Source organism: Athene noctua, chromosome 2, assembly GCF_965140245.1.
Source record: "Athene noctua chromosome 2, bAthNoc1.hap1.1, whole genome shotgun sequence".
NCBI lineage: Eukaryota > Metazoa > Chordata > Aves > Strigiformes > Strigidae > Athene > Athene noctua.
In genome coordinates this window covers 130101171-130127513 of record NC_134038.1, presented here as the reverse complement: position 1 = coordinate 130127513, position 26343 = coordinate 130101171, and the positions used below count along the sequence as shown (strand labels likewise).

At 42.3% G+C, this 26343-nt stretch overlaps 1 protein-coding gene across 10 annotated transcripts in view; it reads right to left on the bottom strand.

The window, feature by feature from the left end:
- PPP1R9A (protein phosphatase 1 regulatory subunit 9A) overlaps nt 1-24617 on the bottom strand; it is a 149881-nt gene extending 125264 nt beyond the window's left edge. For 9 of the 10 annotated variants that reach the window (XM_074900305.1, XM_074900307.1, XM_074900308.1 and 6 more), the window contains exons 1-2: nt 23881-24120; nt 20864-22548 (exon numbers count right to left, since the gene is read on the bottom strand). In XM_074900305.1, coding sequence (XP_074756406.1) covers nt 20864-22324 — 1461 coding nt within the window. In that variant the 5' untranslated portion in view covers nt 22325-22548; nt 23881-24120. Of the gene's footprint in view, nt 1-20863; nt 22549-23880; nt 24121-24276 lie in introns of those variants that run through there. The other variant, XM_074900306.1, reaches the window with a different exon arrangement.
- Between the last annotated feature and the right edge of the window lie 1726 nt (nt 24618-26343).

Here is a 26343-nt window from a genome sequence, read left to right as displayed (position 1 = left end):
GGATAATGAAGCAGAGGCACAGTCAGTGCTCCTCACCAGCACCAGGGCAGAAGGAAACTCCTCTCTGAGATTGTGCAGCAGCTATGCCACAACTGTATAAGGAGATACTTCTGAACTACCATTATGCAGTTGAATTCTGTTGCTACACTGATTCAACAGCTGCATAATGCAGCCTCAGACATCAGCAAATGGCTTTATGCCTCTTCATATTTTTTAATTTTTATTTGTAAGCAGTTGGTCATAGGAGATATTTACATCTTTTTCTAAATATATAGTGAGGTTAATCCTCCTTGCCATGTTTTCAAGAACTAAAATGAAAATGAGCCCAACATTTTATTTGAACCTAAAAAAACTACTCTGAAATTCTGATACTTCTGGAACAAAGAGATTAACATTCTTCAATTAAGAAAGGAGAAAGCTTTCTTCAAATTGATTTGCAGGCAGTACATATTATTTCATCAGTTTGGAGATTAGATGTGCTTGTAAACTGGTTTCCAAGGTAACTGGACTAACCATGGGTAAGTCATCAGGATGATAAGTAACTCAAAAAATTCAGAAGGTACCACGTGGAAATAAAAGTTGCCGAACTGTAGCTATTCAGATAAGCCTAAAATTTACTTGTTTCACACAAAGTAGAATAAGATTATTTAGAACAGTGTTACTAATGTTTAAACTGCAAGGTCATGAATGGTGCCTCAAAACCTGATGTGGGGCCAGAGGAGACAGTTCTCACTGAACACTACAAGCACCAGAAGGAGATCAAGCCCTTCAAGTGCTTGTGCAACCCAAACTGCCTCTCAAGTTTCTGCTGCACTGCTATCAGGTAGAGTAAATCACACCCCAGCAGCAAACAGGAAATCTGAAAAGTGTTTAAAACAATGGAAATGGTTAAATACAAGTTTTAGGTTTTCACAGGTCCCTAGTTAAGTTCCACTATAAATGCCATGGAAAATAGGTGAGCTCAACCACACTGAACTTCTGAAGCCTGATGAGTTTTTTTCCAGGTTTTAGAGCTTTAAGCAATGCAATCTTTAGAAATACAGTTAGATAACAACGTAGCAAAATATTTTGCTTATTTATGTTTAATTCATATGTGTAGACTTAAGTATCAGTAAATACAGTACTTGACATTTGCATTTTTTATTTTGATGCCATGATTCAGCAAATGTTTAAACTGACTGGCAAACTAGGAAGCGCAAGTGTTTCAGCCACTGAAACCCATCATTTAGAGCAAATTAAAATGTAACAGAGAAATAAAAATAGCTGGCCTTAGATAGTGCCTTCTAGGTGTTGTTCGCTTTTTCCTCTTGCAGAAATTGCATAACATGTATTACTTTGCAATATCAATCCACACTGCAATTGAATTCATGGCAAAATACAAACACTATACATTAACAGACAGGGCTTTTAACTGAACACACAGGCAGGCAGTCTAGAAAATAAAAAAAACCAACCACAACACAATTTTGTATGCAAACAGGAAAGTTCCTCCCAGTCTGCTGCCACTGGTAGCACAGGGAGAAGACGACTGTTTTCTTCTATGGAGGTGGAAGAGGGGCTTTCGGAAAAATGTGATGAGTTCCTGTCAAGCATCTGCTGTTTCCCAGATTGGGCAGGAACTTGGGCAGCCAGGGCCCAAGGCCACAACATGGGGGAACACATGAGGGACAAAGTCTGTCTTTGTGTCAGAACCTAAACTGAGTAGTTCATTTTATTTATTTTAAATACATCACCATGGCATATTATATGCAGTGGATTCACTTTTGTTACTCTCTGCTGTGGGAAACTATGTTAGTTTTCATTTTCAGTGCTCCGAGTAGCATTTCAGAAAGCTTTTGAAAAAACCTGGGAAAGAAAAGACCAGCTCTTAATATCTGAGATACTTCTCAGAGCTCAATCCTGTAAACTGCTTCTCAACCAGAAACACCATCATCTACTGCAAAAATTCATAGGGCTTCTGTAAAAATATAAACTGAAATAGCTTTGCACTCAGTGCAGAGTCCTAAATCACATCAAGTTCTCATATGCTGTTACATACTTCGTGTGTACTAATTTCTTAATTCGCAGTAGCAGAAAAATGTTTGATACAGCAGCTAGATAACCCCACATAACAGCAAAAATCTTCCACAGATTCAAACACAAACCTCTCCATATTATACAATGACTCTGAAAACTACTTAAAGAACACAATAAGGAATAAATCTTTTTAATATATCTTCAGAGATAAAAAATAAATGACAAAACCCAAACTTTTAGCTTGGCTAAGAATAATTCATTGCATTGAGGGGAGGCATTAATTTGCGTCTCACTAACAACAGGATTCTACTGGCTTTCTGCAGCTGCCCACAATTTAGCAAAACAGAAAGAAAAAAATCAAAACAAAGTCTGTGATACACAGTAGCACAAAAAAAACCCTAGGTCTTTTCATCCTGTGAGATACTTAAAAGACGTAAGTGCAGAGCGCTTCTCAATGGGATGGAATGATTTTATTAGCTTAACGCCTCTGCAACAAGCTTCCCAGCACCTTCAGTCGTAGGTTAGCACAGGAAGAGTCACTGTGCTTGCTGTGTAAACATGTTTTAAACCACCACAGGAAAAGAAAAAAAAGGCCACCATCTGTAAAAGACATAAACCAACCTACAGCTGCCTCTATGTAATGGCATAAAGATGAACTAGCTATCCCCTCCAATTGCAAGAGAAAAGTCTCTGATTCTTCAAATACTGGATTCTGAAAGAAAGCTTACCAGAAGTCTGTGCCTGCATCCTCTGGTATATGGAGAACAGACATTTATTTAGTTGCACAGAGGATCCTAGATACTCAATTCAATCATGACAGGAATTTTGCCTTCAAATTGGAAGCTTTCTAAATTACATCCTTTAAACAGAATTCTGTGAAAGCATCAAATGAGTTCACAATCTCTTGTTGTGAGGAATATATAGTTACTAGCAAATTCTATAACCATCCATCAGCAATTACCATTTGGACAGGCAGGCTCAGTAAAGAGAATGTAGCTTGGCTTACATTATGTAACCCATAAGACAAAGTACATGACTACATTGTAAGGTAAATTAAGTCTTTTACTGAGCACCAAAAAGCTACAAGTAGACTACTTTTGGTACCAACTCATCTTGTTTAATTTTAATTCAGGTATACCTAATTTACACTGCTGCCTGCAGCAATATATACACATATTCCCCGTGGCAGTCCCCCCACTCTTAAATCTCTTGTTTCCTGAACTTAGCTTGGTACCATTATACAAGGGAAAGAAATACAGATTCTGGGATTTTAATTTGTTTCTGACTTCTGTTGGCCAAGCATATAATTACATCCATGACAGATAATATTTTCAAACAAGTTTCAAGTCACGTTGGACTGCTGCAGAGAAGAAAATCAGCACTATGATAAAAACACTAGGAACTCAAAGCACAGGGTGAAGCCACTTCCTTTTACTTGCTCTATATTAATTTCAATTTCAGTTCTGATGAGGATGATCACTGACAACAAACCCACTCTTGTCAGCTAGAGTTACACGAGGTACAGTTCTGTCCACAGTACATTACAGACATTTTATTCATTTCTGAAACCTGGTTTCATAGTCAGTAAAGAGCTATGACAATGTGGGAGGTGTATTTTGGAGACACTGAAGACCACACAGAAGTTCTCTCAAATCAAAATGGTGAAGGACAGAGCAGCAGTGCAGGCAGGAGGCAAGTGCTCCAACATGGGTAGCTGCAGCTCCTGGCTCTTTCCCCAGATTTCACCTGTACCTCATTTATCTGTATGTCAGTGAGTATGCTGTAAACAGCAAATAATATTTTCTTTCTGAATTGTAATTATGGTATTGATTCATCAGTATCATAAGATTCCCCGAAAGCACTTACCTAGATTTTACAATTTTTATTTTCCGTGAAAGTTTGAAGGTCTCTGTTCTCCTTCTCTCTTGCACTAATCCCAGTTGCATAACTGAGCATTATTTCATCTTCCTCTGACTGTTTTTCTCCCTACTACGTTATCTGTTGGGCTTATTTATATTCATTACACAGACAAAGAGACATTCTAGCCACAAAGTGAATACCTCGATAAGGCCCTGACTGTGTATTGAAACCAGGGCAGTTTCAAGACATGAATAAGGAAGCCTATCCTGGTTATCCTGGTTTTAAAATTATTCTAGCTCCTTTATTCATTGATGTTTTATTTCTCTTTTTTCCCCCTTGGGGAATGCTCCACATTCAAACTCCTTTTAGAGTGGTGAAGTTAAATGTAAGTCTTTGTCACCTCCCAGCCACCACTTTCAAATAGTATAATGGGAGAGACAACCTAAAAAGAAAGTCATGTTTCAGCTGATATTGTGACTGAAGAAAACAAGATGGAAAAGCATCCAGAAGAGGAGTCTATTTATTATCACTAACTGGAGACTACAATCCAGTAAAGTGTTTATGGTCTTACCTGCTGGTCAAAGGGAAACACATTTATGTACTGACTAAACTAAAAATCTGGAGTTGAGCACTTAAAACCCCCACATAATCTGAAGGGAAATTAAGTTACATTGGCTTACATACAGCTCCACAAAGTAAGCACAAACACCAACCAAGGCTCTGCCGAGTCAAGAATCAATTTATGAAATACTGCAGTCTCTCTCACTACTTCTTCTAACTTACAGCCCTAATAAGAACTGCAAAAAGATAATGCTCAAAGCCTACACCTGCCTCCTGACAGCAGGCAACTGTTGCATTTGATAAAAAAAAAAAAAAAAAAAAGGGAAATATCTAACTCTTTGTGAAAGCCTATCCAGGAAAGAAAGAGATGACAGTGGTGTGGTTCATATAAAAGGCCAAGTAGTTGTAACACTCATCCACTACGTGGGAGTTAAAGTTCAATTCCCTTTAAGTCAAAGAATCTCTTTCTAAGTCTAATAGTTCCTTATCTATTTCATTTTAACGAGTCTTTCAGCACATCTCAGATCTCAAAGCTGCCCTCAGTGCCAAAGGGGAACAGTCTCAATATGGAGCTACACAATCGTTTTTGTCCTTGTCTTCCTTCTACTGCCAGAACCTGCAAATTCTTTCTGTACAGACAGTTCTTGTGGTCCCACATTCAACAGAAAGAGTGGAAGAACACACAACGTAACCCACAGTGTAATGTTTAGGTAGACACTCTCCTAGAAAATGATGGAAGGAGGTCCATGTCCCCTTCCTAGGCACATGTTCCAAAGATGGTTATCCCTTCTCCAAGCTCTTTTACTAACTGCATGGACAAGCCAAAGCATTTGAATACAGATTTGCAACACACCTGAAAAAGCTGTGAGCCTTCATGAGATGATGTATGTGCACTCCAAAATCAGTAAGAAACCCTGTTAAGTGATAGCAAAGGTTGTCTGAGTACCTCCTCGATCCGCTTACAGAGTTGGGATGTGATCACACAAAGGAGACTCACTGACTAGTAATTAACCTCAAGAAGTGCTTTCAGCTGAAGGCACTACACTTTTTTTGTTATAAACTGTCACCCAAAAATGCAGGATTTTTTAGTTATACATCAAAAATACTGAAAGTTAGGAACTTTCACTCATTAGCTTTCTTATCAAAGTAGCTTTCCATTTGTTTGAATACTACCAGATATTGAAACTGTTTCCAGCAAAGCATCAGATCATGGTTTTATTATGAGATCTACCTGAAGTCGACGTTTTCTGACACAAGCCTTGTAACTGGATTAAGGGACCATACCACCAGTACTTAGTATAATTAGACAGCAGACTACATGTTCAGTGCACTGGTTTAGGCTCCTTGCAGAACAGACTGCAATTCCCAGGGCTGGTTGCTTTTGGGGAAACAGTCAGAGCAGAGCAAAGACCCATACCCCCCACAGTTCTCAGATTGTGTTGTTTCATCACAGATAGTTTGCTGTTGCTTCCTTTTTTTGGTTCACTTTCTTCTAGCTGATTAGCTGTTGAATCTTTCTCTTACAGCAGACTGTAGACAAAGTTATACGTTTTTCCTTAACCATGATGTGAAATTAAGAGATATCTTTGTAGTGCAGATCAACACATCAGTAAGGTGAGACTGTAAAATAGGTAAAATATTGCTAAGTCACTGAAGTGGTTCTGCGGACATGAACACAACTAAACTTCAACAGTGCTGTGATAACACAAAAAAACCCAAACAGTTTAAGCCCCTTTATTCCATGACATGGATGTTGTTATGATCTTAGCTAAAAAAACAGCCTACAGTCTCACTGCTAGGATTTTAGCAGAGTGGCACATGCACTAGCCATTCATGCAGAGGTTTCCCCTCAGCTTTTAGTGGTCATAATTATGCTTCCATCTTTAAGAAAAACTCCCTAAGCCATCTCAATTTGACAATTTTAACACTGTGCCACCTTATTTGACTGTATTACACCACTCTCAAGTTTTGTATGTTCCAAATGTTCCCATTCACATTTGTCTCTTTTGAGTTTACTTGCTGCCACACACCCGTGAGAAAAGGAAGCGCTGCCTGTCAGATTTGCAGCTCTCTTGATGCCCACACTCTGTTCAGCACTGCCAAGTGCAGCATAAGAACAGAAAAAGAAGTATCTGTGTGTTTCCTCAGGTCGTTGCCACCTTTGTGTCTGCCCAGCTGCCCTGTTATCAGTGCATGCTGATACCTCATCTATTCCCTGTGTGCTAACCAAATGGTGCAGAAGATGATAGGTGACTGTTTCCAGCACTTGTTGTCTGCCAGTCTTGTACAGTATAGTTCGCATATTACGAGTATAGTTCAGTTTGATGTGCCATCATGTGCCATGAAGAATTCTTGCATACAAGCTCAGTGAACTGAATCAGAACTAGTGGTATAACTCCTGGAAAACTGCTATCAGTACTACTTAGCTAATTTACTGGTTGAGTTCTTGATGGTAGCATGACAAAGGGCTGCACAATGTCAGGAAGTCACGAACATACCTTATTTCTGATGGTAACACTGATGTCTGCACCAAATACAGATATTAGCAGAAGCAGTTGATTCAAAGTAAGGTATTTTAAACATAAGTTATTCTACAACTGCATTTTTTTCACTTCAGAAACTTAATCAAACCTGAGGCCTGCAAAGGGGATGAGGGACAGTCCTCCTTTTCTTCTGCTGCTGGTGTTTTTCTCAGATAGTGAAACAAAAGATAAAATTTTGACCTTCACTTTCAAAGTAATCCAAGCCAGTCATTAAAAGACAACTATTATTCAGCAAGTCACCAAGTGATGTTGTATCTTGGAATTCCAGTGCTAATAAAAGACAAAGAATTTGTTCTAGTATTTCATGATTATAGTACCACTCTTGTTTAAAAGAGAACAAAAAATACCTTATACCAGAGAGAAGTCACGCCATGCTTGCCCTTAATAAAAATTTTTACTACACACTCCTGGCAGGTTTACCTTGTACTAAAAAAATTCTTGTGGCTAAAGCAAGCCCCATACATGATAAACATAATGTTTCTAAGGGTAAGAATAAATTACAGAGTTTTTAAGACAAAAAATTTGTCTTTCAAAGCCTTTTGTGAATTACCACTAGAGTATTTGCTAGTCAAGTAGCTGCATACACAAATAAGTTTGTTCTTTTAATTCTTACTTTTCTAGGTGTACAAGTGTATCTTCTAAAAAGGGGTGGCCAGATGAAGCATGGTCCAGAGAAGATGATTCCTCTCCTCTCAGGTGTTAGCCACAGTTTTAAGGAAAACTGTGACGGAACATATGGCACATCTAAATTTTGTTGTCTTGCACAATAAAGAAGCAAGCTATCAAAAGCAAAGAGTGAGATCAGATAGAAAGATCTGTGGAGAGAACGAGAACAATCAAAGAATGAACAGCATTTATAGAGCCTCTATGGATATGAAGCTATACATTTCACACATTACTTATTACAAATAATAAAACACAATAAACAAAATCCACAGATAACGCTGTAACAAAATAAACTCAGTGGAAAAAAAAATACCACAGTAAATTCTTCAGTCTTCCAAGTGACGAATATGCTCTATGTAAAACAATGACAAAAATTCATAAACTGACAATTAAGAAACTTTTTTTTTCTTTTTTACTTTTTAAAGTAATCCAAAATGTCAAGTATGTAGCCCTAGAAAACTGAGGATAAGAAAGGAAATTATATCTGAGGCCATCAACAAAACTAACTGCTGTCTAGGAAGTGTCCAGAATCAAGGGGGAAAAAAAAGAAGACAACAAGAAATTACCTTTAAAAAAAAAAAAAAAAAAAAAAAAAATATGAGGCAGACTACAAAGCTCAGATACCATCAGGAAGTCAATTGAGGCAAAATGGTGAAGAAAGGGTTCAATTGCATATTTTCGATAATGCTATACTGCAAGGACTACTGATGCAGTGGTAAGCAGTTAGCTCTTAAAAAAAGGCCACAAGCCTGCCCTACAGCTTCTTGGAGTCATAAAATGCTTCAGGTGCAGCACTACCATGTGCCACCTGCACTGGCTTATGAAAGTTGGGGCAGGACCCAGCCAGGCAGGGTGCTGAGGAGGCTCTGACTCAGCCTGCCCTCCCACCCCATCACCTGGCTGGGGTAGGAGACCCCCACTGCTCCATCAACACTTCAGCCAAGCCCCCATGGTCCTCATCGCTGTGCTGTTGGAAGCTAAATCTAGCTTTCTCAAGCTCAGAAATGTGTAGTTCTTAACAGCATGGATTAACTACACAGGTTCTCCAGGGTTTAGAAACACAAGTGACCCTCTGGACTAGAAAAAGAAAATAAATAACATAAATCTTATATGGGCACAAGAGGCTTGCTTTAACAGATCCACTTTTAAGCCAAAGGAGTGAAGAACAATTTACTTTATACTACTCGCTGTCTTTGAGCTTCAATACCTTTATTCAAAGTACTACTCAAAAAACTTCCCACTAATCTCTCTCATGTCTTATAAATCGCTATTGGTCATCTTCAGTCATATGCATTGCCTTCTCTCTGGGAGTCTTGGATCTTTACAAAAATCAGCAAAATGCCTCTCCATCATTATCAGAAGGATTTAATAAATAAACTAGACAATGCCAGTAGCTTGGTACATTTTATGAAGTAATTTTAAGATTGCACTGAAGGTGTACAGCACAGTGCAAAATTATTTACCAGTCTGACCACAGCTTTTCAGTATTCAGCCTCAACCGAGTGCTCAGCCTCACGTTCCCGTTCCAACCAAGGCTTACCCTGATGCAGGACAGCAACAGCCATACAGACTTCAGCTACTGCTATATGCAGTATATAATGTTAGTGGGCTTTGCCTCTGCTGCAAATGAATATACCTCGTTTCCTTTTTGTACAGGCTGGTTTTAATTTCTCCTCTTAATCATAAATATTTAACTAATGATATCTGCTTAAACACTTCCCAAATTTTTTTTTTTTCATTTTTCAATATTACTTATAAAGTTAGGTCAATCTGCTCATGCTATAATACAACAAAGTATGTCCAAAAAAACCTTAAAATCCTTTCTTAACTATTTTGATTGACAGTGGTGGGTCTAGGTTCTCATTAACAGGAAACATTAAAATGCTACTACCAGTCTGTAAACAAAACTTAACTATCTGTAATCACAGGTAAAAACCGAAGATGTATTCAATGAGCTCTTGTTAAAGTATTCATATATATTTCAACAACATTAACTACTACAATCAGAAAAAACCTATTGGGGCTGCTGTACCACCTTTGGATTTGCAATACCATGCACTCTTATAATTTGATAAATTATGTGAGAGGTCACGTAGTTATGTTTTACAAATAATAAAAATAATTTGTTTTGGATGCAATTTAGCTGCTTCCTTTGCCAAAGTTCACTACCAGGAAAATAATTTTCTTCTGATTTAAATGAAGCCATAGAACCACAGAATGGCTGAGGTCATCTGGTCCAAACCCCCTGCTCAAGCAGGGCCACCTAGAACTGGTTGCCCAGGACCATTGTCCAGACAGCTTTTGAGTATCTCCAAGAACGGAGTCTCCAAAAGCTCTCTGGGCAACCTGTGCCATTGCTCAGTCACCATCACAGAGAAAAAGTGTTTCCTGATGTTCAGAGGGAACCTCCTGTATTTCAGTTGGTTCCTATTTTCTCTGTCACTGAGCACTCCTGGAAAGAGCTTCACTCCATCTTCTTTGCACTCTCTCTTCAGGTATTTATACACATTAATAACATTGCCCTTGAGCCTTTTCTTCTCTAGGCTAAACAGTCCCAGTTCCCTCAGCTCTTCCTCATAAGACAGCATAGGGGGAATCCCAAGCACAAATACAGGCTGAGTGGAGAATGGATTGAGAAGCACCCCTGTGGAGAAGGACTTGGGGTGTTCGCTGTTAAGAAGCTCAACATGACCTGGCAATGTAAATTTGCAGCCCAGAAAGCCAACCATATCCCAGCCTGCTTCAAAAGAAGTGTGACCAGGAGGTCAAGGGAAGCAATTCTCCTGCTCTACTCCACTCCTGTGAGACCCCACCTGGAGTGTTGTGTTCAGCTCTGGGGCCCCCAACAAAGAAGGACATGGACCTGTTGGAGCGAGTCCAGAGAAGGGCCACAAAGACGATTAAGGGGCTGAAGCACCTCCCCTGTAAGGACAGGCTGAGAGAGTCAGGGTCATTCAGCCTGCAGAAGAGAAGGCTCTGGGAAGACATTATAACAACCTTCCAGTATCTTAAGGAGGCCTATAAGGAAGCTGGAGAGGGACTTTTTACAAGGACATCTAGTGATAGGCTTTATCCTGGAAGAGGGCAGATTTAGATTAGATGTAAGGAAGAAGTTCCTCACTGTGAGGGTGGTGAGACACTGGCTCAGGTTGCCCAGAGAAGCTGTGGCTGCCCCCTTTCTGGCAGTGTTGACCAGGTTGGACAGGGCTTTGAGCAACCTGGTCTAGTGGAGGGTGTCCCTGCCCATGGCAGGGGGGTTGGAACTAGATGATCTTTAAGGTCCCTTCCAACCCAAACCATTCTATGATTCTATGCTTCAGACCCTTCATCATCTTTAGGTGCTTTCACTGGATTCTCTCCAGTCTTGTACTGGTGAGCACGGAACAGGACCCAGAACTCCAGGTATGGCCTCACCAGCACTGAGCAGAGGGTAAGGATCACCCTCCTCAACTGGCCTGGCAACAGTCTTAATGCAGCCCAGGATACCATCAGCCTTCCGTGCTACAAAGGCACATTGCTGGCTCATGTTCAACTTGGTGTTCTCCAGGACCCAAGGACCCTTTCTGAAAAGTCACTTTCCAGTCAGGTGGCCCCCAGCATATACTTGTGCATGGGACTTTTTCTCCTGGTGCAGGACTCTCCCTGTTCAACTTCATGAGGTTCCCATCTGCTCACTTCTCTGTTCAGCCAGTTATCAATCCACCTCACTGCCTGCTCATCCAGCCCCTATTTCATCAGCTTCTCTACAAGGATGTTATGTCAAAACTTCACTGAAGTGAGTGTAGACAAGATCCATTGCTCTCCCCTCATCTATCAAGACAGTCATTTCATAGTAGAAGTTTATGAGGTTGGTCAAGCATAACTTCTCCTTTTTAACAACCAAAATTTACTTGTAATGACTGCCATGCATTTGTAGTAAACCACAGTAAGTCTTAGCAATTATTTTGGATCTACAACTGTTAAGGTTGGAAGTTGTTTTACTGGCCATACAGAGAGAAGGTGAAAAAGAAACAAAAAAACCCCACCCCTCTGTTTAATGGTATTTCCCTCTCCCCATCTTAAATACCAACATGAAAGAAATGTGCAAAACATCAAGAAGGCAATTTTTAGTCAATTTACCAGATTAATAGAGGGGAGATAAAACTGAGCAACTACATCACAGAAAAAGGCTGGGCAAAGAGGAATGAAGAGCTACATAGTCTGGTAGTCTCAGGCTCACAAACACCCTACTGAAACATTCTCGTTTGCATTAGTATGCTGTGCCACACTTCTAAGTTACCAGCTTTTTCAAGCTCTCTAAATATCTAGATTTGTTAGTTCTCTCTATTTTTCCCTTGTGAAAAAACCCAGTATTAAAATATTCTGAGTATTCTGTTTAAGCAGTCCATGCACAATAAAATCTACTGGACAATGACCCAAGTCTAGATTAATGAACGGGTATCTTTGGACTTCTAAGAAGGCAAAGCTAACAGCTACGCATTTAAATACGTCAGAATCTACATATGTACAGAATCTAAATACGTGAAGAGTCCATCTTAAAGATGACTGCAAGCTTATAAAGATGTGAAGATTATTACAAACTGGATAAAACCTTGGGATGTTTTTTTATCATAAGGCCATGATCTAGATGAATTGGACGTGAGTTTGATACCCTGACTTTTAAAAGCCTCTCTAGCTTATTGCTTTTAAACAAATAATGTGAGTAGTAAATTTGAAATACAGGTATTTTATCAAATAAAAAGCCCTAGGTCTACATGCAACATAATCTGAATATTAGAAGATATCCTTTCGATGTGAACCAGCATCTTATGCCCTTGAGATTATGCAGTGAATACTAAGGCAGATGGAAACCAGAGAGAGAAACATAAAAAGTTACAGATGTGCGTACACTAAGAAGTGCAGCTGTATATGTAATAATGCAAGGCCTCAGAGATAAATTCTGCATTCACACTTTCCACTCACTTTCATCACATGGAAATACTCAAGTGATCTGACAGGTTGTCTGAATCAACTCTACTGAGTAAAATTAACTTCTGCTCTCACTAGAATACTTTCTATATTAAAAAAGGACATCACAGAATAATAGCTATCACTTTGCATCATTTACTTACAGGAACATCATGTACTTTTTAAATAGATTATTTGTGGTCTGAATTTGTGGTTCAACAGTGCTGAAAGAAATTCCAACCCTTAACAGAATTAACAGACACCATTAGACAATACAGTAGTCTATTAGGAGCATCGGAAAAGAGTGCCTGCTACTACAATTCTTTTATCTTAGTTGGAAAATTATCAATTCCACCTTACAAGTGAAACACTGCCCTTTAGCCTTCAGGTGCTTTTTCCTTATGAATATACCAGGGATGCAATTATGTGAATATACTAGAGATGCAATTATGCTCTTTTTCAGGCTTTGTCATCCCTCACTGAGCAAGATAAATTTCTCAAGCCCCATTCTGATGATAGAATTAACCAAGAAAAAGCCAGACAAGAGCAGCAAGTTGCTGCAGCTCTTCCTGAAAACTCACTTGCCTTGAGCAGAATCCACCAGACATGTTCCAGATGAAGTCTCCTTAGTGAGTTATAAAATGACACTCACAATTCCCTACTGCTACCAAAATATTTTGCTTCATGTATCTAGAATGCCATTTCCCTTCCTCACAGCTGCATTGCACCGCGGGTTACTGCTGTCATTCTGCGTGAGCGAGTCAGAGTGGCTTTCTCCTTTGCTGTTATCTCCTACAAATGAGTCACCAGTTTACAGTGAAACTTTTTAGCTCATAAACCCATCCCCACTACTCAAGTTCTCCCAGTCACCCGTATTTTACTGTAATCCTATGCAATGATAAGGCTTCCCCACTCTCCTCCAAGAGCAAGCATCATTAGTGTGCTCCAACATTCTGAGACAGAACTACTGAAATTTTTAACAAGGTCTTCTATCTTATCAAAGGCAGATACTAATTTAGTCTGACATATGCTACTTCTCATAAATCCATTTACAGGCATTCCACTTTTCCATTTGTCTCTCTGCCTTTGACTCTTTTAAAAGTTTTTTCCTATTGCTTTGGCACAGGAAAAAAAAAAAAAAAAAAAAAATTCAAGCTGCCAGAATCACCTCTTCTCTACTTTCTGAAAAACAGCTACTGCATGTGGTCTTCTTCATTAAATACCATTTCTATTTTGATAGTGTTCTGTTTTGAAATATTTGCTACAAGACTTTATAAAACAACTTCTTTCACCCAACCCCCTACAAACCTGAGCAGTAGGAACTTCTAGGTTCCATCTTCATTTCACTGTAAGAATTTCCACTGTAAGGGTTTCCACATGTATACTTTTATTTCACTCTTAATCCTGATTCCATGTTCAACATGACCAACTGCGCCAAAAATGAAGGCAAAATATTAATATAAACTGGGGATGACAGCTCTGATCATAACTTCATGCTCACTGCATAACACCCAGCTTCCTTTCTTGTTTCATTTTTAATGGATAAATCGCTTTTTACTCCTTGGATTATTTTCCTTTACAAGGTCAAACTCAGCTTGACTCCTGGAAACATCTTATTCACACTTAAGACATCTGAACTCTATGACGGTCTTCATTTCTTGAACCAACCCTTTCTGCCACTCCTTGCAAGTTCTTGGCTAGCTTCTGATATTCTCTTTGGCTGGCTTTTCTTCTGATTAGGTCTGCAATTATTCTGCTTGTGTATTCTGCTTTTTCTTGGGATGCAAATCCTACACACTTTTTCTAATTCTGAAGCAAAGAGGTTCCAAGAACCCCACTGTTAGCTCCCTTTACTCTTTGGTTCAACTAATTTCAAACCATTTCCCTACAGTTTCTCAGTCTGCATTTTTTAAGTTCAAAACCTTCAACTGGAAACCCCTTTCAAACTAAACTGCATAAATCTCTGATGCCAATTATTCAGTCTAAACTTGGTTTCTACAAACTGCTCTTCTAGAATGTCCTCAATGCTTATAAACCCCAGTTTAAAGCCACGTTATTTCTTTTTATTTCAATAACTGTGTGTGAACATTGCATCCAGGAATAACTGGTCCCTAGAATTAGTAGTGAAATTATGACCTATACAAGAGTTCAAGTCTCCACAGCATATAGTGGCAGACCATCTTGTGTACTCCAGTAACTCCATGTATACTTAATACAGGAAAACACTTTCACACCTGAAATTGCTGTGTGTAATTATATCCAGTGAAAGTATACAGTTCCAACTCAATAATACACTTCACATGTGAGATAACCACGTAGAACACACTGATCTTTAATAGTCCAAACAGCAACCTGTTCTGGAATGCTTTATCCCTTCATTACTGTTCTTTATCAGAGAGCATCCAGTCTTTGAATACTTAATATTTCCTTCTTGCTCCTTTCCCTGACAAATATATATATAAAAGGTTCTGCCTTCCATAGCAAGATCTTTCATAACAAATGTAACTGAAATAAAAGATCAGGTCCCAGAAACTCTTTATATCCTATCACAAGAACAAAGAACCTGGTTTTACATAATTTTTACAAATAATCAAAGTCAGTATCCCAATCCTTGCAGTACAACATTTTATTACTACTTAAGTCTGTAGAATTCCCCATACTTCACAACACCTGCAAAAAGTATAAGGTCATTTTATGTAGCAGAATACATACATTTTAAGCAACCCAAGCAATAGCTCACTATGTCAAACTGCTTTACAAGTTGAGATTAATGGAATTAATTACCAACTTGGTGCCCATTTTACAGAATTCAAATACCAGCATAAAGCTTCAGTGATTTATTCAACATTACAGGAGACAGAGTCTAAGCCTACTTAATAACTAGTTTCATGCTTTAGTCAAAACTACAATCTACTCTGTAAACAAACTATGCTGTAAACAAGGTATGGACACAAGAGCTGGAGTAGAGAACGAAATTTAAGGAAAGGAAAACACTCAGTGATTTCAGAAGAAAGCTACACATCCTGTTTTATCTGTAAGGTTTCTTAATTAATCTATTCAAAAGTGGATTAATTTCTCAGATTCTGTAATACTCTCAAATGTAATATAGCCTCAGGATCTTTCTGCAAGTCCCACCTTCCACATCCGCCTTCAGCAACTATCCTAATCCGCACTGGCACTACTTTATTTATAGAATCATACGCTCACTGAGGTTGGAGGGGAGAGCTGGAGGTCATTTAAATTCATCTCCATATTCACTTAAGTAAAACGTGAACAGAAGCAGTGGCAAGTTTGGAGCCAGGGACTGTACAGTGCTTGTGGATGGGTCACCTTCACTTACAACTTCTATGATCCAAAAGAGTTCATCAACATTTTAACAACAGGTAAATACCATAGTGAACACTGAATCAGGGAAAGAAATACTTTCTTTTTCAACACTAAAACTTGAAAATGTTTCCAACATACTTTATTTTGATGCTTACCAGACAAAGAATAATCAATATTTTAGGGAGTAAAAATTTCCAAAGTAGTGTCAGATTGTTTCAGATTTTCTTTACCACTAATTACATTCCTGAATATATTTTAGTGAAAGAAATGAGAAATAACTAAAAGACTTGCTCTTTGAACTGAATTTTAATAAGAAAAAACACCATGCACTTCATAAGAAATTTCAAAACAACTGTTAAATACAGACGTCACTTATATTTTACACTAAACTAGAGTCACAGCACTTCTTGCAAAACCACAAATTCCGATTCCTGAAGACCATCTGAACAAAACACAATCTGGAAAACTGAAGTGTTGTAGAGTAGAAGATTCAGTCATACTCGGCACTAGTGATCATAATCCCTTCATACGGAATTAGCTGAAGCATGGAAGAGCCATTTGCTATATCCCTTCTGGTCATGTTACCCTCTCTCCCATCGACCCCAAAACTCAGAGAAGTCTCCAGAGAGGTCCCTTCACCACCACTGCACCCTAAGGAAGCTTTACGGAACCCTGAAAACTGCAGCAGCAGCTAGACCTAAAACCCCTCGCTGCACCACAAGTGACCTGCTGTGTGCCATATGGTCACATACTACCCAACCCTCCTCAACCCCTCAGCTTAGTCAGGGGAGCAGAAGGTTGCAAAAGGAGGCTCAGCAGGAGACACCAATTGCTGCTAACAGCTTTAAATAGTTTAACATGTACCTAGTGCCAGAATCAGGGCACTAACTGAAGACGCAGCCATCAGGTATCAAGACACCAGATATTCTGGACTTGGAGAGGGGAGATGAGGTCAACGTTACTCTTCCATCCTAATTTTATCCAGTATGGAAGAAACATGGCTCAAAAAGGACTGTGATTTGGACAATCAATACATTTCCATTTGCTAGGGTGTGGAAAGCCACGAGCTAACAAATTTTGCAGTACTGACAAACTTTGTCCAATTAGCCCACAATGTTTGGGAAGTGGCATATAACCCAACCTTCAGGAAACCCTGCAAAACTCGACCAAAGGTCAATAAATCACCAAGTTTCTGCTTTTCTGTGTAGAAAAGCATCCCCAGCAAAACCAGGGTATTTTTTTTCCTCACCACATTTCCTTAACCTTTTTACCTCTTATGCTTGCCTTGGAGAGTTTCGCTTCTGTCCCTGAGCAGAAACACAATACCTTAACACAAGAACTGGCTGGTGCTGGTGAAGGCCCCTATATCACTATATAAACACTTATATCAGCTGCTGCATCAATGTGCACATCCCTTGTTTAGTAATGCACTCATGCCCACTGCCACTAACAGCACAAACTCTTGGGCCCTTTTATGCTATTTTTTATTGAACAGCACCAAGCTGACTTAAGCTCCCACAGACGCCCACAACTGCTCACGTCAGCGATGCCACACTCCAAATACCTAGAAACTCTCCAAGCCTGCGATGGTCCCTGGGCAGCCACCTACTCCTGAAAGGCCTTTCAACAGAGATGAGATCAGCAAACATATCCCATAATCCTAGAGCAGAGTAAATGGCCCATGGAGCATGGGATCTGTGATAGCGAAATTACAGACTGTAACGGAGTAGAATTTCCTGCATCTGCTGACTTGAATCTTTCTCTTTATAGCCAGTTTCTCAATAACTGGGTCTTTTTCCTGCTTGGGAGGTGAGCATAATTCCATCAGTTTGATGAGTAAGATTTTATTTATTCATCCTTCCACCTATACTTCATTACATCTCATAATCCACAGCATTTCCCCTAAAGGGACAGAAAGGATTCCCCTTGGTGATAACTGAAATCTCTTTGCTCTTCAGTCTCAGCAGTCTTGCCATTTACTTCTTACACGTCTCCCTGAAAAATCCCTTGGAAAAAAAGTTCAAAGATGTTTATCTAAACCTGTTGAGACCTTCAAGTAACAACTTTATGGCAATAACTACCCGCTCATTTCACAGGTTACACACTCAAATGCCAATTTTGTTAATTATTTCAGAGCTCACCTGTAGGAGAACGGAGGTACGATACTATGAAATCAGTGCTAAACATCTAGAGTTTGGGTTGGGCTTTTCACACCACTATCTAGCAGTTAAGTACAAATTCCTTAATTTTAAAAAGGGAATCAGTTTTCAACAGTTCAGAAAACATTCCTGCATTGCTTTGTATTTTCCTGTCAGTTATGCTATGCATGAGATGACATTTAGGAAAGTATTAACGAAACTAATTATGCCCACTAACACACAAAATTGCCTAGGTCAGAAAAAAATCTTACACAGTTGCTGTCTATTCAGCTAGCAAGCATCATTCCCACGTAACAGGTGGGTACAGGGAGCAATCAGGTAAATTCATCCGCTAGCACTGTGCAAGGTGACAGAACACAAGTCCCCCTTGCCCTCTGTGCTGCTCTTTGATACCCACCTGCTGGGCAAAAACCGCCTGCCAGAGCCAGTTCACAACCTCTGAGCGGCGTGCTGAACTGGCAGTGCTGTCAGAGAGGCAGCACAGGACCCCAGAGACCCGCAAGCCTCCAAAGACCCACCGGGGGATTCTCCAGCTGCCCTTCCTGTGTCCCCTGCCTGCAGCAGCATGGCCAGGCAGTGACCCGACGCCGCTGGCAGCTTGCCCAGGCTTAGGCTGCTTGACACCACCGAGGGAATTATAGTGCACTGCGGAGAAAAGGGAAGAAGGCTCAAGAAGCAGCTTTTAATTTTCCACACCTCTCGCTGCACTTCGTCCTCCTCGTGCAAGCCTTCCACATGGTCCCACTTCTGTTTCCTCATGTGACTAACAGATTGCATGCACTGGAGGCACCCAGGACAAAAAGCAGGGGATCTCCCAAACTTCCCAATCCCTCCTACGCTGTCCTCTCTCAATGCAGCTTTTCTTCTGTTTTCTTCCCATCTACAATAAAGATGCTAAAATAATTAAAGCAAAGATTCTTTTGCTTTGGATAAGCTTGTTAAGAGTGCTTTATGCTTAAAACCATGACAAATGTACTCTTTTATTATTTACACAAATGACTTTTAGAGCATTTTCCTGATGGACCATTATTATTACTTGATAATATGTAATCTGAAATGAACACAGCATGAAAAACATGAGAAGGAAAGAAAAATTTTATAACTAAATAATTGAGAAAATACTCTTGTAGTACTTGGCATGACAGCATGATTCAGAGAAATGACAGCAGCATACTGAAGTAAGGATGTTTCTGTTTTGAAAGAGCTAACAGTGACAGCAGAAGAATCTGAACATCTCAAGAATAAAATCAGTGGAGTCACTTTCTGGATTCTTATCTGTTGGAACCATAATAAATATGATAAAGCAAACCTCTGCACATAATCTGCACATCATCTTTCAGAAGAGAGAACACCATCTTGTCTCTCCGTTATAGCCTGCAGGGGAAGAAGGTGGGGGGACCACTTCCATAGTCCTTTGTAATAAAACTTTACTTCATGTCAAGAAAATTTTTTACAAAACAGTTATCTTAATTATGGGAACAATCTAGAGGGAGCACAAACACTGTTAGAATTTTTGGTCCATGACGCAAGCCTGAATAAAACACTAACAAAACATTAAAAAAAAAATGCTCTTGGCTTAGGGTATTTTCTTTCAGTGTAAAAAATGGTCTTTTTGAAGCATGAAGAACACAAGGCCATTCCCCTCCCTTCACCCCAATAAACAGATGTGAAAACCTGGTTCCTTCATTCAGATGAAAATTTCCTAATACAGATACATATACCCTAACTTAAACCACAGGTGGTACAAATGCTGATTTCGTAAATCACCTTACTTCAAGTTTGATAGTGAAACTTCTGCTTATTGATGTTGGTAATTTTCATTGCTAAGCTCACACAATGAAAATGCAGTCAATTTCAATTACATATTTTTAATTTTAAAATGTTTAGATTTCAAGTGCTCTACGACATATGGCTGTTTCAAGAGCCATTTCTGGAAAAATGACTATGCTTTTGAATTGCCCATTGGAGACCACATGCACCAAAACCAACTTGGTAGTAAAATATTTTTACACTTAATCCTGAGACTCGGCAGTGAAAAGACAGTACAACAAAACATGACTAGTTATTCCTTCCCGATCTGAAAGTACTTGAAACAACATTCTTAGCTGTAATTTCAAGGTACTTAAAGAGTAAACGAAAAGGCACTGCAAAAAAGCCACCCTTCATTAGGTATTTTGATCAACTGACTTCTGCCTTTCTGTAGCACTAAGATACACTAGATACACATATATTGCTTTAAAGTTTTAAAAAAGTGACCATGCTACTAGAAAAGATACTAACTCAGATGCAGAATATTAACTCCCCTACTAGTGAGAGAGAATCACATTGTATTTCATGGCAGTTTAAAATACCACAACTTTAAAGAACATCTGATGACAGCTGAAGAAAAGCCATTCAATCTCAAGAAGCTGTGATTTCAAATGAAAAAAAGCAAGCAACACAAGACCACCAAATAACCACTTCTACATCTCATCATGTGATTATAGTTCAACCATATAAATCAAAACATGCATGTTAAAATTCTCAAACTTCACAGACCCAGCTGTCATTCCCAATTTCTGCTGGCTTAGTCAGCCATCAAATAGTCCAGGAAATGACACAAGCTCAAAGCTCAGCTTCCTTATTTCATTTAAGATTACACTTGCTGGCTGACTGTAAAAAAAAACATGTATCAAAAGATCCTCTGCAATCTTTTCAGAGCCCAGATCAGCTGTCAAAATCTACCTCAAATAAAGCTGCATTTGAAAGCAAACCAAACTGCAGAAAAAGAACAGGAAACTTTACCTTGATTGGAGCACGGCTAAACTGTATTTTTCTGTTGGCTGGTATTTCATCTTCATCTGGCAATCCATTAATTTCAGAATATTCCATATCAGGTTCATAACAGTTATTCTCGTCACTGTCATCCTGATCATCCTGTTCTGTACCTGTCTCTCCCCAGTCAGAATTATATCTCGATCGTACCCGATACACGTTGTAGTCAGAGTGCATGTACACATGGGAACTCTGAAAATTATTCACATCTTCATGCACTTCTTTTTCACTTGCCTCATCATAATGGGACTCAGTAGCATCTGAAACAGCATCTGTGGCAAAATCACCACCTGAAACTACATTTCTTGGTAATCCCGCAGCTTCGGGTCTATCGAAGACAGCCTCTGCAAGTTCCGACTGTTCCTTTTGTTGCAACAAACCTTCTGTCTCTGTTTTTGACTTACTCCTCACACAGCTGTCCACAGATCTTTCGCTGTCAAGCACGCTGACCAAATCCTGTTGACTCACTGCAGAGCCCTCAGCAGAAGCAGCCTCTGTACTCTTCTTTATTTCTTCAGTTGTTTTTGAACCTGCTGCAGTGCCTGTGGACGTCTTCTGTCTTGGTGTTGAAGGCGCACTATTCTGCTGAGAGTTCTCAACAGACATCACGCCTGTACTCTGTTTGGCTGGGGGAGACCACGTGCTGGCATCTTTCAAAGGACTGAAACCCTCAAGGTTTGCAACCGGGGAAGAGATATTTGCAACAGTAGATGAAAGGTTTAACGGATAGTGACCAGTTACGGAGTACTCTTCGTTGTTTTCCGACTTTTCTACAACAATTACGTTGTGTGAGTCAGTGTTTTCAAAAACTGCACTGAGCTGACTCACAGTTGGAGAGACAGTCTCTGTCCTTGGGCTAAGACTGTCCAGTGAATCGGTGCTGCCTCTGTGAGACTTCGAGCTGCACCACTCATCTGGAAGCTCATTGGAAACGACTTTCTCTTTCTTTGGGGAATAGCGATTGGAATGTCCCGTTTCATGAGCATTTCGCTCAAACATCTTCCGAGTTTCAGTAAACTTAGAATAGGAAGGACCATCGTGGATAGTATCAAATCTACTAATCCTTTCTGAGACGGATGATTCCAACTTCACAATTGAACCATCTGCTTTTTCTACAAATTCTTTGGGCCTAATTCGCCTCTGAGGTGATGGAGGGCCACCCTTCCCCCTGGTTTTAGGGGTAACTCCAGCACTTTCAGTGGGCTCCATGCCCATCTGCATAAATAAGTTCTTAATCCTATTGACATTTGAGCCATATTTCCTTCCCCTGCTCTGCGAGGCCTCTCCTTCCTCTTTCGCTTTTTGGTCTCCATCTGATTTCGGTTTGTCAAAGGTGCTTTTCAGCGCCTGAAACTCAGTTCTGTAAGCGTTCCTGTGAGGAGAGGCACTTCGGAGGGTTGATCTTTCTCCTGAAGACTCCGTTTTCATCATGTTTACTCCAGGAGCGCAAAACCAGCTTACATAGTTTCTGCAGCACCGCTCTCAGCAGTCTGTCACAGCTGAGATTCTGCTTGAGGAGTGTTTTTCTCAGGGAGCACTGCCCTTCAGCAGGGCCATATTCGACGGAAGATCTGAAGGCAAATATCTAAACACATGCGGTCAATTCTGACAAAGCAGCACGACCAAGGACTCTCAAGAACAACGGCTGATATAACCTGCAATAGAAAGGAGGGTTTTCTGAATCATGTCAGGTACTTGTACTTCTTTAAACCTAAGCCACAATTTCCATTTACCTTTATTTGACATGTTTACAAAAAAAAAAAAAAAGGTTAAGAAAAAAATACAACCTAATACTAAACAGACACATTAAAACTTGTCATTACAAACTTCTTCAAATTGATTGCTGCATAATTTGCAACCTACAATATCATTCCATAGTAGAAGAATGGCTTATTGCATCTCACCATTCACAATGTATTCTATCATGTCACAAACATGCATGCAAAGGAAAGGCAATGTGAAAAGAAAAATGGCACTGCTTCTGTGTTCTTATTCAACTTTACCAAAAAATATAACAAAAATACCGCAAAAATCAAACCTCCGAGTTACTCAGATCTAGCTACAAAGTAATTCATGCAAACATGAGGGTTCTGCTTCCCTGAGGCACTGCAAGACAACCCTTGCTCTCTCAAGAGAAACGTAATGGTAGAAATACCATCAAATGTAATACACTGAGAAAGGCAAATTAAACAGCAGCTTGAGGGAATAAGAAAGAGGCACCCAAAGTTAACATCCGCAGCTGACACGGTAAAGAAAGTGAAATCCAGTTAGAGAAAGTTGCCCCTTGCCACGAGCAACGGTTTTAGCACCTGGAAGAGCTTGGAGGTGCCCGAGGAGGAGCTGCAGAAACGGAGCCAGGGGCTGGATCTGCGCCCACTCCCCGGCCCGGGGGGCTCGCAGGGGCCGCTGTACCGGAGCGACGGAGCCCCCCGGCCCCGCCCGCCCCGCCAAGGGCAGCGCAGGGCTCGCCGAGAGGCGAACCCCTCTCCCTTCCCGTCCCTACCTCCTCCTCCCCAGCCCGCGCCCCGCCGCCGCTCCCGCCCTGCCGGGGCCGCCTCATTTTGGGAGCCGCAACACGGGGTGCCGGTACCGAAGCGGGGACAGCCCCCACCCCCCCCGCCGCGGGGGGAAGAGGCGCGCCCGCCCCTCGGCGCCCCGCTCCCGCCAGAGCGGGGGCCGCGATCGCCACGGACGACTGCCCAGGGCCACACGGCAGCGGCTCCCGGCGAGACCCGCCGGTCCCGCGGAGGCAATAAACTTAACCCGCGAGGACGGCGCCGGAGCGCCAGTGACGGCGGCTCCTCCCCGGGCGGCCGCGCCGCGCCGTGCCGTGCCGGAGGCGCGGGCCCCCCCCCGGGCGGCTGCACCTTGCGGCGGGGCAGAGCCCGGGCGGCCGCCGGCCGCCCCGCCGGAACCCGGGGAACAAAAGCCGGGTGACAGGGCTGCTCCCCCGCCGCCTCTCCCGCCGAGCGCGCCCGTCGCCTTACCCAGCCGGGAGCCGCGGCGGGCTTCCCCCAGCCCCCCGCCTCAGCGCTGTCCCCGCTCCTCCTCCTCCGGCCCGCGGCGGCTCCGCGCCTCTGTGGAGAACGGCCGCTGCCGCCGCCCGCCTGACAAGAGGCAGCAACCGCCGCGGCGCCTCAACGCCATTGCAGGCGGCGGCGGCGGCGGTTGGGGCACCGACACGGCTCCGCGCGCACACCCGCGGCGGCAGCGCGGGGGAGGAGAAGCCGCCGCGCCCCGCCGCAGCCGCGCCCCCGCCCGCCGCCCGCCCCTCCGCCGCGCCGCGGCCGCCGCGCCCCCGCCGCGGGACGCGCTCCGAGCTGCCGCCGCCGCCGCCCGCCGCGGGGCCGCCCGCCGCCGCCGCCGAGTGACAGGTGCCTCACCTCCTCGGCGAGCCGCAGTGGTTCGCTCCGCCGCGGGGGGTGGGGGGGTGAAGGCGGCCGGCCGCGCTCCCGCCGCAGTCCGGCCCCGGGCGGTTACCGCCGAGCGGCGGAGGCCGGGCCCGGCCGCGGCCACGCCGACCTCCGCGCCCGGGCGGCGCCGAGCCCCGCCGGCTGGCCCCCACTGCTGCGAACGCTTGTTGCCAGCCCTACCCCCGGAGACGGGCCGGCTCGGCACCCCCGCGCTGCCGCGGGGGGGCAGCGTGCCCGCCTCCGCCCGGGGAGGGAGGGGGCGCAGGGTCCCGGGGGCCGCCGGCGGCCCGCAGACCCCCGGTTCCTCCCGCTGCAGGAAAGCCGCGGGGCGCGCCGAGAGCGCGTTGCTGCCCGCGACCCAGCGTCTCCCCTCCCTCGCTGTTAAGCCGCTTAACCCGGCCGACATGATGAGGGAGCAACGCGGCGAGAGCGAACCCGCGCAAACGGCTCCGCGAGCGGTACTTGCTCGGCAGTCGCCGGCGGGGAGGGCGGGTGGCAGCGGGTTACCCTCGGAGTGCAACCACAGCCGGCGCGCCCGCGGTGTTTGGTAGCTGGGTGAGCCCGCCACAAAAATGTTCTGGTTTTCTGCAGTGAATAAGAAAACTTAATTGCGGAACACGGGATCTCTAGGTGATTTGTAAAATTGGCAATAGGAGAAGGTAATGACTGTTAATCACATAGCAACTCCTAAAGCAAAGTTCATAAAACTAATTGCATAAATATCGAGAAAATGGCCTGGGGATGTTCGCTGCGAATGCTGAAAGCTAATTGTTATGCATACAGAACCAGGACAGCAGTGCCTGAAAATAAAGACATTAGGTACATAGGTTCACAAACTTAATTCATTAGCTTTAATGAGACCGAAGCAAGGGTACTATATACTATTTCAAGTGTTCACAGGTGTCAAGCTCTAGTTAGTCTAATTTGCACCAGGGGTATGCAGCTCAGAACGTTTGCCTCAATAAAGTTTGAATAACCAGCACATTAATAGTGACTGTAAAAGAGACTGAAAAACGGCATTTTGACAAATATCTGCACAAGAGGCCAGGACCAGAGGTGGGGACATTTCGGCAGTGTTTTTCCCGCTGCCGGCAATACAACTGTGCTGGTGCACCGCATGGCCTCCGCTTGGGCCGCGGGCACGGGCCCCCCGGGAGGGACGGGGGTTCTGGGTGCCCCAGGGCTGCGGAGCATTGCCACGCCAAAGCACGGCAGGGAGAAAAGGAGATCAGGTGCCGTACGTAATGAGCGGGGAGATAGCTAGGCAGCACCTGAGCTCCAGAAGCAGTCACAGAAATCTCCCCTTCTGAGGCCCTTTCCCAAAGCAGAAGAATGAGGGAACAACTGTTTCACAGGTACTTGCGGTGAAGAGTCCTACAGGTGATTCCCTGCACAAGGACTAAAAATATTGCACTAATCGGCACATTCCCTATTAAATTCAAAACATCACATAACAGACCAGATCGGAGGCCCAGCCTTTCTGGCAGCGCCCTTCTATGGGTTTGATTTTGTAGATGTGAAGCTGTAAGAACACTGTGAGAGCTGCTTGACTTTGAAGATAAAAATACATTAACAGAACTTCAAGTGTCATGGAAGAAGAATAGAGACATAAAGCAGAAATTTAAACATTTTAATTCTTTCATGAATTTAGGCTAAGCATGCAGAGTCATTGAAGAGCTTAGCATGTATCAGATATGTATCTGGGAGAGTTTTATCATTCACATTCACAAGCAAAAAACGGGACACAAGAAAATATCAAACAACTGATGAAAGAACTGAAGCAATTTTAAAGAGACTAATTCGCATCTAGTTATGTAAAGATAATTAGGAAAGTATCCACTACCATATCTACATAACCAAAACCATAAATATTATTCAATTTTTCTTCTTATAGTAGTTTTGCAAACAAAATGTCCCCTTCTGACCCATAATATATATTTTAAACAATGTACCCAATAAAACATCTGTATTATTTCATGGCAGAATAGTACAAACTGTCTCCATATTATATGCTTCAGTAGAAACTAAAGAAAACAG